This window comes from Hyperoodon ampullatus (genome assembly GCF_949752795.1).
Source record: "Hyperoodon ampullatus genome assembly, chromosome: X".
Classification (NCBI taxonomy): domain Eukaryota; kingdom Metazoa; phylum Chordata; class Mammalia; order Artiodactyla; family Ziphiidae; genus Hyperoodon; species Hyperoodon ampullatus.
Genome location: NC_136913.1, coordinates 21,192,686 through 21,212,143, shown reverse-complemented (window position 1 = coordinate 21,212,143; position 19,458 = coordinate 21,192,686). Strand labels below are relative to the sequence as shown.

General features: G+C 42.2%; 1 protein-coding gene across 1 annotated transcript in view; it reads right to left on the bottom strand.

Moving 5' to 3' along the window:
- Positions 1-5,777: 5,777 nt before the first annotated feature.
- Positions 5,778-19,458, bottom strand: part of PTCHD1 (patched domain containing 1) — a gene marked incomplete at its 5' end in the record, with an annotated part of 50,813 nt that continues 37,132 nt past the window's right edge. The window contains 2 exons of the mRNA XM_079727810.1: positions 5,778-7,486; positions 18,703-19,363. Of these exons, the coding sequence (XP_079583936.1) occupies positions 5,832-7,486; positions 18,703-19,363 (2,316 nt within the window). The 3' untranslated portion in view covers positions 5,778-5,831. The remainder of the gene's footprint in view (positions 7,487-18,702; positions 19,364-19,458) is intronic.

Genomic DNA, 19,458 nt, shown 5'->3' with positions numbered 1-19,458 from the left:
CCTTCAAGGATGGCATGCTGCTGCCACAAGCACAGACCTGTAAAGCTTGGAAATAGGCTGCTCTGCTGCTTCTTCTTTAACAGGGCCCACATCCACACGTCACCTTTGCTGGCTGCCCCCTCGGTGTGTGTCTATGTGTGGGGAGTGGTTACTGTAATTTTGAGGCTATATATTCCTTTGTTGCAACAGTAAGAATGTGGTAGCGGCCTGGTATTCTTTCTGCCAATAAGAGCATGATGCAGAGGGGTCCTTTCCCCAGTCTTGCCCTGGAGAGTGTGTTTAACTGGTGCTAGAACATAGATTGGACAATGAAAACATGTTTGCAGATTAAATAAATGAATGAATGAGGAATAAAGGAAGAGTAGTAGGCACTTGGCTGGGCATGAAGAGACCAATACCTAGAAGCAGTTTTGGCTCCTCGGAGAAAAGATGGTTGAGAAATTCTTGATTGCCCATTAGCCAAAATGAGGACACCAGGATCGCACTCCCAATGAGGTCTTTATTAATTGAGGACAGTTGTTCTTCACCCTTTTGGGGTCACAGACCTCTTTTGAAACCTGGTGACAACTATGAACTCTCTTTAGGAAAATGCACATATGGAACATATATACACATTTTTGCGTATAATTCAATTTTAAGGAGTTCAGAGTCCCGCCCTCCCACCAACTCATTCATGGCCCCCAGGTTAAGACCCCGTAATTTAGACACATAGAATTTGGCAGTAAAGTGGCAGAATGGAGAAAGGACTGAGGCTAGGAGCTAGGAGACTTCAATCATGGTCCTGTATCTGCTTCTACCTGGCTCTGTGCATGTAATTTCACTTCTCCAGGTTTCCATTTTCCTAAGTGAAAAACAGGAGGGTAAGCTTAATTCTATCCAATGGTTCATCTGGTGTCAATATTCTGGAGGGGGAAGAGGCTGGCGTGTCCCACAGGAACAGCATTCCTTCCACCAAGGGCCCTCTGTGGGTCGCCTCCTTGGTACACGTTGCTTTCTTTGTACTTTGAAAAGAAGCCTTCTTTCCCCGGGGTTGGCTCCTCCAAACCTTTGCCGTGCTCATTTTAATCTAACCTGAAAATTGACACCCAGGCCATAGCTGTCTGCTCACCTCACCTCCTCTTCCTTGCATGGTGCCCTCATAGGTATCAGAGGACTTCAAACACATCACCTGGGCAGGAGGGGGGCAGGTGAGAGGCGGGCTGGGGAGGACAGCCTGACACTGCCTATTCAGGTGAATGGATTTTAGCTCATTCACTTGCCTCTTTGCTTTCTCCTGGACTGGCATGAGACAGAAATAAACAGTTGTAACCACCACGGGGAGGTACTCTGCAATGTGTTGGCTGAAGCCATTCTCAGTTCTTTGCCAGAGAATCTGGTAGTACTAATTTAATATTTTCCTTCGTGTTGCAGATTTGCCATGCTTTAAAAAAATAGGAACTTTGTCTTTAAATACCTGGTGCTTTTTATGTAGCACAGACTTAAAAGCAAATTACCCCAAAGCAATGTTCAAATGTCTTCAGACAAGCTGGGCATAGCAATGAAATAAGCACCCTCCCCTCCCCTCCCCACTCCATTCCCAACTGCCTGTATCCCTTTCTTTCAAGGATTACAATCCAACTCCACCATCTAGGGCTTGTGCCACCTTCACACTCACTCCACTAAGTGATGATCCAGCCAAATTTTGAATGTCTTAAAATGACCAGGACAACTCTGCATTTTTACAGAGCCCTAATCCTGGGCTCTGATCTGCACAAATCTGCTTCTCTGTAGCTTTACATCCTGAGCTCTAGTGCTACTGTGTGGGATGGACAAATTACAAATAATAATGTCTTTAGTTCCTTCTCTATGCCAGGCCTTGCCACGAGTGCTCTCTGAACATCTTCTCATGTTAATCCTTACAGTAAACCCACAATATCACTCAAATGTAGGCTCTCGAGGGCAGATTTTTTCTTATGTGATTTGTTCACGGCTGTCCCCAGTCTCTAGAACAGTACCTGGGTGATATTAGGCGCTCAGTAAGTATTTGCTGAATTGAAAGATAGTTACTGTTATTATCGCCATTTTACAGATGAGAAAACAGAGATTCACAGAGATCAAACACTACTATAAGCTGCAGGGCTACTTTAATAGGATCCGAAGGAATAAAAGCCATTATGAGGAGGATATCATTTGTGTCCAAGAGGCTCTGACTCATGCCACACCCCCAGGGCGGCTGCCCAGCCCACTTGTTCTTGAGATAGACACAGCCAGGCTCCATTGCTGGGGCTGGAGGAAAGTGATGTCATGGTCCCAGAATGCCACTTAGAACAATTGGGTGGTGGTTAGTTAAAATAAAAGGGTTATCAAGGGCCTTATTCAGAGCAGCATATTGCACAAATAACTGTAGCCATGGAGGATGGCATCTGATTATCTCACTTCTGCCTGAAAATTGAGGGGGTAGAAATGGTAGAAATGGTAGGAGCAAAACAAGAAAACACAAACAAATGTCACAAACCAAAGCAAAGCAAAACCCCAAAACCTAAAACCCCCCAAACCCAAAACAAAACTTATGAGCTGGAACAATGGTGAAGAAGTTTCATCAGCGATTATCTTATTTTTTCTGTGCAACAAATATGCTCCTTTTAGCCCGAGGAGCCCTCATGCTATTCATTGGGCTATTGCTGTAGAACTTAACAATAATGCCCTATTTCAAGTGCCATTTTCTTTCTTGCAGACCCCAAGCTTCTTGTGAATTTACATCTTCTGCTGAGTTTAACTCAATGAGAGAATATCACCCTTACCCTGACTTTTCTTTTTTTCCTTATGAATGGCCAAGAAAGCCCAAGTATCACAGTTTTTTTTTTCTTTAGTTGAGCAAGGGAAATATTTTTGATGAATGGAATATTTTCTTTGGTAAACAAACAATACATACCAACTCAAAACCAACCAAATAAGTTTCTTTGGTAAAGTGGACATTAATGTCTTGGTTGGAATTAATTGAAAAATAAAACTTTTGCAAGTGTTTGCTAGGATCGTTCCTTCCCTCTTTATAGCAATTGAAAAAGTAAAACTTCATGAAGTAAAGACTTAAATTTTGGGGGGATGTGATTCTGAGCTATTTTTAAAATGTCTTCTCCATGGTGGGGCTAAACCAATGCTATCAGAGCAATTATTAATAATGAATATTAACAAATAAATAATAATGATCTAACAATAAATAATAAGTAGTCAATCTTGGCATGCAGACTCCCCCCAAAATAATTCATTCATTCCACAGTCAGAATTCCATAAGCTTTGATTTCAGGTGCTGAAAAGAGAAGTTGACAAGTTTGAAAATGCCCTTCATTTAAAAATACAATATCCCAAGGTGTACAGAGACCCAATCAAGAGGGAAAACTACTATCTGTCATAAAATAAAGTTCCACAGTAAGTCATTCTGGTTGACCAAATTGAATGGTTAAATTCTCAACAAAATCTGCTTAATTGGTGTGTGTTGTATCAGTTTTGTGGAGTCACTGTAACCCAAGGTGCTCCACGTGGCCGGCACTAAATCAATGGCTGATTTAGAACACGCTCTTCAGAAAATGATTTAGCAACATATGATTTAAGAATAAAACCAATCCCCTCTTCAGCTGTGTTTCATCAATGATAGCCTAGTTGCAGGCCCCTTGGAGAGAGAATTGATCGCAGATCTATTATGCGAACTTGCCCTTTTTCGAGGATTGCATTTGTCCTTAGATTAAAGCTCATTATCTTCTAGTTGAGTGCATAACACATTGGTATGATCGCTTAGTGTGTTTGCAGGAGAGATTGAACAAGTGTGTAATGCACTAGCTATGATCCCCTGCACATATATTTAGAACTGTGTGAACAACAGTACATGAAATAGAAAGCACAGGTTTGCACTTGGTGTAGTTCCATCTGAATCATTTGGGCATTTTTGCTGTCTGGAAAGACAATGGTAAACCTAAATCCCAAACATTACCCAGACATTAAAAAACAGTCTGCCTTGTGGCCAATAAGTCCTATGTTTCTTCCTTGGAAATGTACTTTGAAGGGAGTAGTAGCCCTCTTATGAGAAGATCTAAAAGTGGCCTGCCCTGTCTTAGGCATGCTAAAATGATGGAAACCCTCCGGTGGTGTGACCCTGGGTGAGTCACTTTATTCTCCTAGGTCTCAGTTTCCTCCTCTGCAGGGGATGGGGAAGTTGCACAGTACATCCGCTAAGGTCCAGAAAGGTTAGGTGCTTTGGGGAAATGCTTACCACTACAGATGTCTAAATAAGCTACGTCTCTAAAAGGGAAAAATACTGTAGACATTTACCTCAAGTGTGACCAGGTTTTAGCTTCATTTTTATAGACTTAAAGAAATGCAGGGGTCGGGGGCAACATACACAGCCTCTTCAGATCAAACCATTTCTGTTTAGATACTGTAGATACTGCAAGTCAACAGTATAAACATCTAGGCTCGATAATGTACAGAAGGGCCGTGCAAGGAAGTAGAGGGGTACCGACGAAGGTGGGGGGCGTGGGGACCAGGAAGATGAAAGTGCAGCCAGGTTAGCAGGAAAGCTTGGCTATCATCGTTGATAGATTTATGGTGGTGATTACATCTTCCAGTCATTTCCATTTATCTCACTTTCAGCCCTTTATGTCTGCCTGAAGTTCTCAGTTTCAGGACTTACAAAGTTTCAGGACTTTTCTCCTCTGTATCTCTGAGCAAGCATGTCTCCTGAGCGAAGGCAGACTGGCGCTACAAGTGGGAAGCTGTGGCAGATAACCATGTCAGTGTTCATTTCTCCTTCCTCAGCTATGTGTGGGCAGATGTTATTTCTGGGCATCCATGCAAAAAAAAAAAAAAATGCATGTAGGGCCAAACCGCAAACAGCTGTACCAGCTGGCCGTTTTTTTTTTTTTTTTTGTCAAAATGGAAATACTATCTCTGTGTTCAAGTAGACACCTGCTTCTCCTTCATCATGCCAGGTATTTGGGTTTGGCTCTGTGGTTTTGGGTACTCAGAGCCTCCTGCCAAGAGCTGTAACTAATAAAGCAGATCCATTTGGTGACAAGCAACAAGATATACCAAAATAGAATCGCCTTAACTCTGCATTGCTGGAGCTGTCATTGGTTTAAAGGTATATTAACCAAACCATACCAATGTTGAAAGTATATTGATGGTGGGTGGGTGGGGTGTATGATAAATTCATTCTGGACAACAAAACTGCCTCACCTGGGTGAGTTTAGAGGTGACTCAGTTTCAGTCCATGGGTGATGGCCACTCCGCCACGTGTCTGTTTCTGAGGTTCTGGCTTGCTTTTGGTGGCCAGAACTTTCACAAACATCTCCTTGGGGTGTTGTGGGGATAGATGAGATGGCAAAGACCTTAGACCTTAAACCACAGACCCTGCTTGGAGCTACCACTCTGCAGAAGTTCTGGAAGCTTTATTGTTTGAGCAATGCTCAAAGCTATTTCTGCCTTGGCAGCTGACCTTTCAATCAGAAGGTTTTTATCACAATACCAGCAACATCTGCAGTGTGAATAAAAGAGGATTCTGCTTGCTAATAAGCTTTTGCTTATTTGATCTTAGTTTAAGAGACTGTGAGTCTCCTAGGTGTGTGTGTGTGTGTGTGTGTGTGTGTGTGTGTGTGTGTGTAAATTTTCTCTGGTGACAACCTTTTGTTTTAAAGATTGAAAATATGCAATGCCCATTTCCCCACCTTGTCCTTCACTTTTTTTGGCAATGCCTATTTCTTATTCTGAAAAAGCAAAGAACAACTTTCAATTTGTTTCCATTAGCATCATCCCTTTGCTCTTGATAAGACCTAGGGTGAGAATATAACAAGCAGACGCTATCACACTGTTGTAATTTGGTCAACCACTCTGGTACTATCGATATCCACCATTTCTACACACTCAATTTCCTCCCGATTTTCAGGATTTTTCTTCTCTTTCCTTTTTTTCTTAGAGGGCGGCAGGAAAGTCAGTATCACAGGTAAAATGGCAAAGCAGTGAAAGAAGGTGACAAATGCTATTAAAAACAAGCACCTGAACAGTGTACAGGTCAGATTTGAAGGCACAGCTGCAAGAGGAATCAGACCAACAAGATAGCAGAGGTAACTCTGTACAATAGCTACCCCGTGCACTTCCAGGGCATTTTTTACCCACTTCGTTCTTGTGAAATCCTTGCCCAGAACAAAGGTGGATAATAGTGGAGCACAGTTGTCAATTGTGTAGTTAATTCCATAAATTAAGCATAGCACAGAGATGCAGTCCAGTTCTACTTTCCATAATGTCATGAAACCTATAACTCCAAACTCCACGGACACAACCGTTAGAGTGAGCCAGACATTAATCAGAGAATCTGCCACCAGGAATGCCGAGAAGAAGAGCAGGAACAAAGCACTGATGCAGGAGTTGTGCAGGGGGGCTCCCAGAGAGGAGGCATATCGATCCATGTACACGAAGGACGGATTGAAGACGATGAACTTCACCTTGGAGGTGACAGAAAGCCTCCTCAGGGTCTCCAGGAGATCATAGAGTTCTTCTCTGTTCGTTTCCATGGTCTTGGCCACCAAAAACATTCTGGAGGCCACTACATCAACCTCATCATTGTACTTTTTAGAGAAGATGATGTCCTCTTGAAAATGTGAAAACTGGGGGGCTTTCAGGAAGGAATTTCTCAACATGTCTGTGAAATTTTTCTTAGGCAAGCCAGTGGTCACATTGAGTTTCCGAAGGTAATTTAAATAGCTCTCAAACCAGGATATTCGCACAAACCCCTTGGTGTATTCTAGCACGTCTTCTTGGACACTAGTGTTCCAGTATTCTATAGACTCATATATGTAAAACCCAATCACCGGACTGTAGTTGCTAAAGTACTTTTGCTGGGCAGTAGTGTACTCAATGGTTTGTGTCGCCGTTGCTACGATGTTCCTAAGGTCTGACCCTTCACTGACCTGCAGATAGCCCATTAAGGCAAAGGAAATATAAATAAGGTAAAAGAGAACTACAAAAGGCTTGACATAGGTGTTGGTTATCCAGTCACAGTAATAGCGTTTGAGGAAACATACCAATAGGTGACTCTCGTAAGTGTTCGCTTCCTCGCCGTCAGCTGTTTCCTCACTGAACCTGGCTGTCAGGAGAAACCTGTACCATGCGGGCTTCTCCTGCAATGCCTCGGGCTTTGGGACTTTCCTACAGAAGATACTATGCTGGTAATTGTTTTCTATGTAGCCAGTGAATACCAGGCTGGAACCATAAAACGAGAGTACATAGAGGTAGTTGAACAAGATTGCGATACAGGAGTTGCAGCAGAAAATCCTGGCTGCCTCAATGTTCGTGAAAGGGCTGGCCCCTATGCCAAAGGTGACCAGGTACATGGCAGTGGTGAGAGAAAAGGAGAGCATGGAGTCTGCATAGACTGCTGCAGTTCTCTCTTTAACGTGTTGGTCTTCTCTAGTTTTCCTCCAGGAGGATAACATTTCAAAAGTCCCATATAATCCATGACCTGAGGGGGCAGAAAAAGACCAGATCAAAAATTGAAAAGGTGAATCTCTCTAAAGTGGGGAAACACCCTGGTCCTGGGGAACTACTGGGTCAAAGGAAATATAACCCGTCCTAGGGGTGACAGGTGACAGTAAGTGTCACTGATTTCTCCTGTGGAGAGAGAAACTCGTGTTTTAGTGCATCGTAAATGTTAGGGGGTAGAGGGAAGATAGGGGAGCTAAGATCCTCATGCTTCCTTCTGGCTCAGGAAAGCTGGGTGAACTTTTGCCTATAAAAATCTGAGTAGACGTGTGCCTGTGTCTTTTGGGGATTATGCACATTGATAGTTTAGGGTTGTTGGTGCAGTTTGCAGACTATTTGTTTGCCTTGGCTGGTGGAACACTCCAGAGAGGATGCCTGGCCCCTCATCATTTTGCTTGTCATCCCCACAAGTCTGGCTGGAGGTCAGCACAGACGAAGGCGGTGGGCAGAGGGTTCTGAGTTAACGGCTCATCACCTCATTTAAGTTTGGCCAAGTAGAAGGCTTTAGGGAGAAAGAAGCACTGGATTTAATCTGAGCCTTCACAGGAACCTAAATCACAGCCTCTTTTTTCTTCTTGTCCGAATATCAACGCAGGAAGCAATAAATCTGCGAAACAGAGGGAAGCAAAATAAGTAGGGACAAGTTTCAGTGAACAGGAAGGATGGAAGAAGGGACAAGATTCCTATGAACTCAGTGGATAAAAATGAAAATTCAGGTTGAAAGTTTGTGGCGTGTCTCTTGTCTTCAGGGATGTTTGACCCGTTTTCGTTGTTTATGGATGGCATCTCAGGCAGGCGGTGACTCTGCTGGCTTCTCTGCGCTCGTTGGCAATGGCCTCTGAGGGACTGGGCCAGATCAGTAACCTCTCTCCTGAACTACTTAGTGCCTTTGGCTCCTTGGTTAGTATTCCAGTAACCTTGGAACAGCAGAGGTACAGTAAGTGCCCGTTTTGACTTTATTCTACTGCCTAAAACCAGATCTAGTTGAACTTCTCCCATCTTTCCTAGTTGGAGCCAGACATTTCCTGGACGGGCCTCCCCAGGTTTCCAGGCCGCTGCAATGTTGAAAAGACCCACAAAGTGACCTGTTGTGGCTTTCTGTCGCCCCCGTCTTGGCACTGAGATCAGCAGATCTCACTTTCTGCTTCTACCCCTTGGCATAGTCAATCCCATTACTGAGGATAATAAAATCTTTACCCTGTGGTACAATAGTCTGGTTTTTAAAAATGAATTTAAAATCTCCAGCCAGTCGTCATACTGAGTAAAGTGAGTCACTGTTATCTTGTGTTCAGTCATTGAGCGCTTGTCTTCCCTCGTGCCCAGGCTGGTATTTATATATTTATTGTGAAGTCTTGGCCTCAAACCCGAATGCCCATTTCATAGTCACGATATAGGCCTGTTTCCTCAGAGAGATTTGGCATTTATCTTAATTTACTAGGCACTGCTTTACAGCCACTTTTAGAGGTCAGGTCAAGACTGTCAATTTGATAACTAGCACCGTGGCCCCTATTAAACTGGAGGCACCTAAACTCCCCAGACATGAAGTAAAAAGTGCACTCGTTGACTGGCATACTGTTGTTAATTATGTTTTAGATAGTTAATGTCTAGTCTTACCAGGGAAAACTATTTATTAAGTTTGTTGCCACTGTGTTCTCAGGAAGGACCAGCTGATCTTTGATTAAAATAACTGATCCCTTGAAATGAGGGTAAAAATACCTCCGAGGCACCTGCATCCTGGGGAAACAATACTGACCATTTCACCTGGGGCCATGTAGAATAAGTTCTGGTGGGCAAAACACACTTTAGAGTTTCACTGAAAATGGCAAATGGAATTTTATGTGTTTTCTTGCTAGAACAAACAAAAGTTTTAAAACAGGGCTTTGGTACTGAGTCATTAAATATGGTAAGAAAATAAAGATGCATAGAGCAGGATTAGAATTACTCATATAGTAGGATTTGAATTAAATCTGTTTTGCAGTCCTTTTTTACAATTGGTGTGATGTTTTATAATGATATTATCTGACCCTGACTCTTGTTGGAAAATACAGTAAGAATCCTTTTCTTACCTTGCCGTTGGATGATCTTAGAAGCTAATTGAGGAAAGGAATTTGAGTTAACAGAGCTACTAGGTGAAAAGAATAAGGCATTTGAGGGTCCAGAATGAAAATAATCAAACTCAAGGAAAGGTGGAAGTAAGCTGTTTGCCTGTCTCTTGAGATCTGTTGCTGCATTTTAAATGCCTTATCCTTCTATAGTTTGATCATTTTTATTGAGTCCTGACTCAAGAACATCACATGTTCTTGGTTCTGGGGGCAGTTCCAGAGGATTCCGATTTTATTCATAGGGGCTTATGCTTCTCCTTCATTCCTCTCGCTACAGGGGTGTGCATACAGATACAGAGGCCAGAAGAGGAAGCCCTGAGAAAGAATCTGTTTTACCTGATCACTCAGCGTTTGTTGCTAGTCATTGTTGGCCTGGCCTGCAAAGGCCCCCACCGTTATTCCTGATAGGCTAGATTCTTGATTCTCAAGCCACACCCCTCTAGCAGATGCCTACACCCTAAACTCCAAATTGCAGTTGTGCACTGTCTTCAGAGAGCTCTTTGGATTTCAGGGACAACTGCTAACACCATAACTGGGCCTCCTTACTGAAGCTCAGTCAATCAAGGGAGGGATGAGTGCCAACATAGCTGCAGGCACCTCCCAGGGATGAATAGCCTGGACTGCCTAGCTGGCACCAGACCTGATTCACAGCTGGGTATTTATGTTGAAGAGTTTGGTCTATTACCCTAATGGAAAGCTGAACTGTGGAGCCCCTGTTTTCTGGCCTGGACTCAAGGGGAGACATGTTCCAAGAGCCGTAGGACATGAGGAATGCTCTGCCCCCCAAGAATGTCTGCTCTGCCCATCGTCACAACTGAATTGCCTGTGGTTTGGCCTTCAAGGGTATTCTTTTAAATGCAGCCCCCCTCTGGAATAGTGTGTCTACTGAAGCAGCTTCCCTTTGGTCTGGGGAATGGGACAGAGAATGGAGATGGGGAGGGAGTGCAGAGGAAGTCATAGGTAAGGAGGATCTCACAGAGACTAACTCCTTCCCAGTTTTTCCTCCAGCCAGCCCAGGTCTTTGTTTTTACATCCATTTCAGAAACTGGGCCAATGAAAATCAAGGAAAGGCAGGGAAGAAAGATTTTGGTACATTCTGTTCCTCTTCACTTTCCTCTCTCAGCAGCTGCCTCCTTTCTCTAGTGTCAACAAATAGATTTAGCCCTTGGTGACCAGGGGCCCTGCACGTAATGGGAGCCTGGGCTCATCATCCAAGGGGCAGGTCCAAGACCTGGGGCAGCCTGAGACCTGGAAGTCAAAGACTGCTGCGTGGTAGTGAGCCTGCCAGGAACTGACCAGCGTCCTAGCGTGCTCCCTCTCGTACAGTCACAGTGGTTAAGGCTGATGAATTGCCAGAGGGAACTGCTAAACAATACATACTGATTCTATCAAATTCTGAAGATAAAGAAGCTTTTAAAGTATTCACTTAGTCTTTGAAAAGCACATTCAAGATGTTTGTTTCTGTTTCAGTTCATCGCATGTCTGTATAGTTATATGCATATGAACACATGCCTATCAGTGTGTCAAGACACACACACAGGTCCAAGTTCTGATTATTCATGAGTGAATGCTCTGTGGCAGCGCAGGCTTTTAGCCAGGCCCTGGGATAAGGACAGTAGAGCTCTTCACCGGTGTTCAGATACAGTTTATACCAGGAGTGCAATTTAAATTTTATTAGCAGTAGTCTTTGGGATTTTCATCTAGTAAAGTCAAATACCGAAGGATTTAGGCTAATCACTTTTCTTCTTTTCCAAAGAATTTTCTATCTTTATGTGCAGTTAATTTGCAGGCTTTGGAGGCAATGAAGAGACAAGGCAGCACAGATGATAAATAACACTAATGGTGGAAAATCCTCCAGTCACTTAGGGTGAGTCTCAGGAATACTCAACAGATTAAATCTCACTCTCACCCAGACTCTTTTCTGGGACCTGACCAAAGCCTTTGGGATTGTTTACAATCCACCGACGCAGGAATTGACAAGTGAATAGTTGAGAGTTAACCTAACTTTACCCAGTAGATACACTTACGGAAAGTTGTTCATAAAGTCAATTATATATATATATATATATTTTTGTTGTTGTTGTTGTTGCCTCTCCCGTGGCGGAGCACAGGCTCCAGACGCACAGGCTCAGTGGCCATGGCTCACGGGCCCAGCCGCTCCGCGGCATGTGGGGTCTTCCCGGACCGGGGCACGAACCCGTGTCCCCTGCATCGGCAGACGGACTCTCAACCACTGCGCCACCAGGGAAGCCCAAGTCAATTACATTTTAAATGTATTTAATGGTTTTGCTGTCAGAGGCAGTCTGGGTGATTTGTTTTTTTTTTTTTTTTTTTTTTTTTTGCCAATGAATATCACAGGCAAATCGATCTACTTTGTACATTTGGACTTTGTAAGGCAGATTTTTCTTCAGGCCCAGATTCTCCTGCCTTCCCCAGCACACAGAACCACAGCACGGAGGCTGATGCCTTTGGACGCTCCTCACATTTTAATCCTTTAATCCTAGCAGGATTTCCTCATCCTGAGTCCCTAAAAGTAAGGAATAACTAAGAAGATGGAGGAGGTAAAATGAGATGGCTTTCAGTTTCAATGGGAAAACATTTAATATCAGGAGACACTGAAGCCGTTTATAGCATGCCTGGGCAGTGCCAGATTTCATATATGGAAATAAAATCACTACATTCTTCTAGAAAATCCGTGGAGTGTAATGAATGCATGAGCAAAATCTGCTTAAAACATATTTTATTCTTAGACAAGTTTCACTAAGTAGCTCATGTTTATAGAAAGCTCTTCCTTCCATGACATCCACATAAATTCATGATTTTTGTTTTTCTGAGAAGAAATTTAAAGTGTATATATGTCTGGCTTGAGTAACATCTGTTTTAAGGGAGAAGTTCATTAATTGGGTTACATTTACACTTTGCCTGTTACAAACATTTACTTTCTACACTGAACTGTTTGGTTTATCACAGCCTGTTTTGTCTCACAGTTAAGAGTGAGAGTAAAGGTGTACTCTAAGTTAAGACAGAGTTCACATCAGGGCGAATACACACATCTTACTCTTTCTACCAGAGGCTTGTCACATTTTGGTAATTCTAATCACAGCATTGGGTTTTAATCTGAGACATGATTTTCCTTCATTCGAGAGCTGCAGATAAGAGTCCAAGAAATGAATTGGCTAATAGCTCTTCCTTGTTTAAAGATAAAGTATTTACATACTGTGTGTGTGTGTATACGCACATGCACACACTATATAAAATCAGTGTGTACAACTGTGGCCCATAATATATGCTATGGTCATTGTGTAATATCTCTTCATATAGAAGACATATGTAATATATAAATATATGTATATGTGGCATATCTTATTCAAACACATTTTATATATTTACATATAAAATGTGTGAATATATACTATGTAATATAGAGAGAAATATATAGTATTTCTATTCAGACATTTAAACAATATATGTAATGTTATAAACACATAAAATATATATAAACATGAACTTACTGCATAATATATCATATTACATATGATATATAATATAGGTAATGTGATATATAATATGTATTATGCACTCATATTACACAGAGACACACACACATGTACCCACATACACACACACATGCATACACATACACACAAGATGACTAGTAAGTTGATATGAAATTTATTTTACTGATGAGGAAGAGAAATGTTAGTGCTGCTACACCAGTCAGTGCAGAGAAGGGGCTAGAATCCCTCCCTTAGGTTCCATCTACATTTTGGTTCTTGGCTGGTGAAGTAGCCTAGGTGAAATGCAGGGTTTCCTTGACAATGACTATGAATCTGCTTGCGTTGTGAGCTACTGTAGACCCATGTGGTCAACACTGCTGGGCCCCAGCAGTGACTTTCTGAGATGCTAATCCAAATGCAACAACAAACTGGGTGTCTCTCCTCATGGTCTGTTTTTTTTTTTTTTTAATAACCAGCTTAGTGTCCTGATGTTGCTTCCAGCTGCCGGACCTTCATGGAATTGGCCACTCTCCTATTCCCTAGACTAGTTGGCTAGACCACCCAGAGGATACCCAAGAGACCTGGGTCAGAGATGAAGCACCCTTGCATTCCTCTGCCTAACTGAGCTCTGCCCTCCTAGACTGTGCCCCTAGTCCCGTTCTTTTCTTCCTTTATGGTTAAGGATAGAACAATAAAACGTCTTTGATCCATCCCCTCAAACCTATTTTTCCGCACCCACCCCTTATGTAAGGAGTGGTGGAGCATAAGAATAAAAAGCTGAGAACTAGCCACAAAACTTGATTACACAGTATCCTTGTAAATTAGTCCCACAATGAGCACAGGTCATTAGAAAAAAAGCTACTCAGGAAAAAAAACTTTGAAAAATTACTCTCTTATTCCAAATCAGAGGTAAACAACAGTGGGAACAACAAAACCCCTATAAATCAATTATTTTTCTAGAAACTACTGAACCTTTTAGTGATTTATATCTAAGCAGAGTATTTCCACAGCATTCAAGCATACTTCTACTCCATCATGTAGATTGTCCTATTGTTGCAAATAATGGACTTCTACGATAATGTAGTAGGTTGAGCCATAAGAAATGACCACTTTTGTCGTTTGAAAATGGTCAGATAATTGGTACCAATTTTGTAGGTGAAAAATGGTTGAATATTGACAATTTTGTATTTTATTATTATCTGGCTGATTTTTCCCTCTCACATTTCTCATGACTTTAGAAATATACCAGAATACTCATCAGGAAAGCAAACCTTGGCAGGTTTGCTTAAGTTTAGAGCCAAGATAATTAAGAGTTTCAATTTCTCTGTTAGAACGAAATTTCTTGCACAGGAACTTTTACCTCTTTATAAGCCTGAGCTCCATATACTGCGTCAGATTCTAGGTGGCAGCAAATAAGAACAAATTCTCGGAGAACTGAACCTGATCTTCTGGTTTCTGCTAAATACAGATAATCTTAGAATATATACCTGAACGAAGCCAAATATCCTTGCTATTAGTCTCCTCCTAACACTTAATCACATCCTTTCTTCCTTTCCTGTCCTTGAATTTGAGTGGCCTGGCTGGATAATGTAGAAGGAAGAGGGAACCCTGGATCTGACATTAGACTGTCTCAAAATCCCAAACATGTGAAAGGGCTTGAAGAATATTTTTCTTGAAGAAAAGTTTTCGTCTCATCTGGTCTCTGAGTCTCTTGTATCTTAATAAGTGCAAAGCAACCCTTATAAATTAGATTACCACATATAAAGTAATATTCAAAATATCTTTCACCACAACTTGAATTCTCCCCTTTTAGCTGTACAGAATGTACATGAAGCACCAAACCTGCCAGATGAAGAAGGAAGAAAACCTTCCTTCTGTTCCCTTCTATATTCTCCAGCATTCCATTCCTTTCCTGATTTGTGTCTGATCAGCAAAGCTGTGGAAATATTAAGCCTATAAGGAGAGTTTGCATGTGCAAAAACTGTGCCAATTTCTTAAATCATACCCAACTGCAGGGCAACGTTGTAAATCCTCATCCTTTAAAGGAAATTCCATAACGGATTAACATGATGAGTGTGAGATGTTTACAAATGGCAGTTCAGGTACCTCAATACCTGGTGTTAACATAGTTTGGAAAGAAAGGATATTACATTACGCATAAGGGGTATGGATGAAATAAACTCCTCTCCAAATTATAACAACTAAAAAATGTCAATGATCATTTATGATACTGTAGACCTTTAAGAATTTCAGCTCTAATTAAACTGATCTGACTCATATGGACAGGGGTTTTGGCAGAAGTGGGGTTGTCTAATATGCATGACACTGATTAAAAACATTCTAAATCCTGATGTATCTATGCTTACATCATTGCCAAAATGATTCATCTGTGTAGGATATATTCTTATTGCCAGAGATGTCACGTATCGTCTTGGCTAGAAACACACAGTCACATCCCATTATGGTGAACTCTCAGAGTTTATCCAAATTCTTTCCTATTCTGGAATTTTGTCAGGTTAATACTGCTTGACACACATGGTCTTAAAATTTTCCATTCTAAATCTACTGCCATTTTGGCATTTGGCTGGGTCTGGCCTTATGTGACTGGCATCATCACACTGAGACTGTTTAGTTTGTTGAATTTTAAATCTATAATTGTTTATCATGTTATAGACCTATTGTCAGCCAAGGAAATGTCTGGAAAGGAAAAAGAGACTTTTTCTAAGATACTTTTCCTTCTAAAGGAGGCCATCTTTTTTTTAAAAGTTTTATTTGATAGTATATTAATATCACAGAAAATCAAGAAGTTTTGCTTAAATCTGCTTAGTTTAGAAACTGGACACGTTTATTGACTCATAGTGCAAAATACTTTGCACTGCATTTCTTCTTGGTCATTTGAAATATTTATTGGCTTTTAGGACTGGTCATCAAAAAACCAGAATTAAACATTGGTCCTGAATGCAACATTTATAAGCATGCTCTGGCTTATATTTCATTTTACAATCAAATCTGAGAACGAAAAGTTTATCTGAGAAATACAGAAGGGCAACTATCCTAAATCCAGACGCTGTTGGCTTTACGAGCATATTAAGCATCCATTACGTGATGCAAAGTATTTATTGCAAATGGCCTTAGCTACTAAAATGCGTAGCTTCCTTTCATGTTGTGACGAAGTAATTTGAGATCTCTTTGAGCTGAAAATGTACAGAAAGGTTGCCTACTGACTGTCAGCAGGGAAAACTGCCATCAAATCAATGCATGTAACATTCCTCACAAATTACAAGCAAGGGTGTATGGGGCACTGTGGCGCTTGATCTCTTTCACGACAAATGCCAGATTTTTCTGAATTGAATTCATGTGAAGTTCACTGATACTGGGTCTCCCTTGCTAACAGCATCTTTCCATCTCTTACATCCCTCCCCACACCAGTACTACCTGCTGTATTCCTTTCTGTGTTGACTTCTACTTACAATATTTAAAACTTAAAAAAGTACAAAAATCAGTTTTAAGAAATTTTAAATATTGTAATTTATTTTACTTAATAAAATTCAAGAAGTTTTGAATATTTAATTTCATTTTACTTATAGTGAAATTGATTTTTTAGTGAAATTAATTTGAAGAAGTTTTGAATATTACTGTTTAGTTTTACTTAAAAATTAATTTTAAAGACCTCTAAATATTGTAATTTTGTTTTATGAATGCAATTCATTTTCAGGAAGTTTTAAATATTGTATCATTCTTTGAGCTCACTGGTAACTACTTAAGAGTGTCATAAAACCAGGAATGATAGTCCTTTTTCTAGCCCTGACATCCTTTTTTCCTCACCTTAAGAACCTGTCTCCCTTCAGTTTCCCATAAACCCTTATCCCCGTTTATCTTCCTCCCACAAAAACAATCACAGCAAAAAATACACTATTTTTAAAATGAAAAGCTAACAAACAAACAAACAAAACAACCCCCCAAGCATCTGACTAATCATGAGCAGAACATTTTAATTGAAATCTTGACTCAGGCCTCCGTGGAAGCTCCTCATAACCAGTCCTTACTCACGCTTCAAGGAACCGCCCTGTATTCCACAATTGACCCACATTGTCTTGGGGTTAATCTTAAAGAGGCAAGTGATGCTGCCATCTTAACAGACTGAGTTCAGGAGGAAGTATGGCAGCCTCGTCCTGTGCTGAGTTCGGCAGTGATGAGTAAACCGATCTGGTAAATTCGGAGCATGCTCAGTCTCCGCACAGTGCCCCACTTTTCCACAAAGGCTGCTAGTATGTGTTTATTGCCTGGGTTTCAATTCCCACAGGCCGCAGAGCATGGAAGGCTGCACGTAATTCTGTGGCCCTGCCAGCCCCGCACGTTATCATTTAACCATCATGCAGCTGAGATTTCCCGAGTAAATTCCTTTCTTTTCTACTACCCCCAAACAGGACACAAGGCATACTAATGAACTCCACCATAGTTTTTCCTCAGCCAATGAGAAGTGTCACTTCATTTGTCATGTCAGTATCTGATTCCAAATGACATTTTAATTTTGCTAAAGGGATTGATGAGAAGTTGCCAAAGAAGAGGGGGAAGCTAACTGAATCCTTGGCCCACAAGAACTCTGCCATCTCAGGTTTTCTGGGCATGGCACCTTCAAAATCAGATGGACAGAGCAACTGACATTATGTTATGACCCCTACGGCTTTATGTTGACAATTATCTCTATCAGGAAGTTCCTGCAGCCTCCAAGAGAGAACATAGTGGGATTCTCACACTATCATTTTAAAACGTTCTCCTGAGTTCATAGCAAAGACAGGAAAAAGTTACCTTCTTATTTATGTCTCACTTGTTGGCTTCAAAGTTCTCGTACGTTTACCATATCGTTCTGTGTGATGTTCACACCCGCTCAGTCCATCGGGTAGGGAAACCGAGGCCAGTGGACACTGTTCGTGCCCAACCTGTGTACCCTCCCGTTCCCCATTCTTGAGCTCACGGAAGTCTTCTTACTCCAAATACTGGTAACCTGAGGGATTTCTCCAGCTGCAGGAATGTGCTTGGTCTTCCCTGGGAACTGCTGGGGAGTTAATGACTCGGGGGAGAACCCTCAATGAATCATACATAGGGTTTCTGGGTACACTGCGCAGCTTTCAGCCTCCTCACCCCTCAAGGAGACCTCTGAGGTCTCTCCAAGGTCCCCAGTGGGACTGAGCCACAGGTGCCCACAACGGTAACCTGCTGATTAACATACCCCGAATCGTCTTCCTTCCCTGTTTCATGTCCTCACTCCCATGCTGGGGTCTCAAAGTACTTGTATCTAAATCCTTGTCTCAGGGTCTGCTTCTGGGGAAGCCCAACCTAAGGCCCTGGAGCACAGAGATTAATATCTGCTCAACACCATGCAGCTACTTAACGGAGAACCAGGGCTGGAACCCAGGACTCTGGACTTCCGGCACATTTACCAGATAAGGCTGCCTCTTGTGACCCAACACCACCTTATAGAACTGGCCCCAGGGCTTCTGGGCAAGAGGAGGACGCCATAGGCTTCTCCTTGCCTTTTAGGAACCCAGTCACCACCACCAGAAGGAGGAAACAGAAAAACAAAGGGTAGTAATTACCTAGCATGACGAAAGGGACTCCCAGGAAGGTGGAATTGTATTTCCCACCAGTAAGATTGATGATGCCGGCCGCAGTGAGAGTGGCCAGGCTTATGGTCACCAGCCCGAGCAGGCCCAGCCAGGGTTTGCTGCGGACGCAGTCCTGCATGGAGCAGCAGAGGATGGCCATGGTGGCCACCAGGATCAAGCTGGTGACCAGGTAGCGTTCTGATACGCGGCTGGTCTTCTGGAAATCTTCCCTCAGTGAGGAGGACGTGTAAGGGTACATTTTGACTTTGCCGTTAGATTTCTGGAACAGTCGGACGGTGTCGCAGAAGCTAGACTCCCACCTCTCTGCCACCATGTCGTTGAGACTGTTGATTGACTGCAGGTAGTAGGTGAGCTGGACGGCCTCTGCGGATTTCACTCGGTCCTTGCTGTGCACGGTGACGCCTCCAAGCTGGTGCCCGTTGTAAACTGCCCTCCCGTCCTTTAAGTGAGTGATCGGGTACGTGATAGCAAAATTGGTCCTGTTGGTGGCCCGAGCATTCTTTAGCTCCTCCAGGACATGCACTATGTCGTCCACGATGCAAGTCTTATCGTTATTCAGGATACATATGTGAGCAAATGTGTAATTAAATCCAGGCCTTGGAACCTGGATCCTGGTCACAGCAGCATGCAACTATGGGGAAAAAATGAGAGTCAGTGCTTATTACCAAAAATAAGACATTACTAAGTGACATTAGCTCTGTGGATTCAAACGTCTCTATTTTTTGT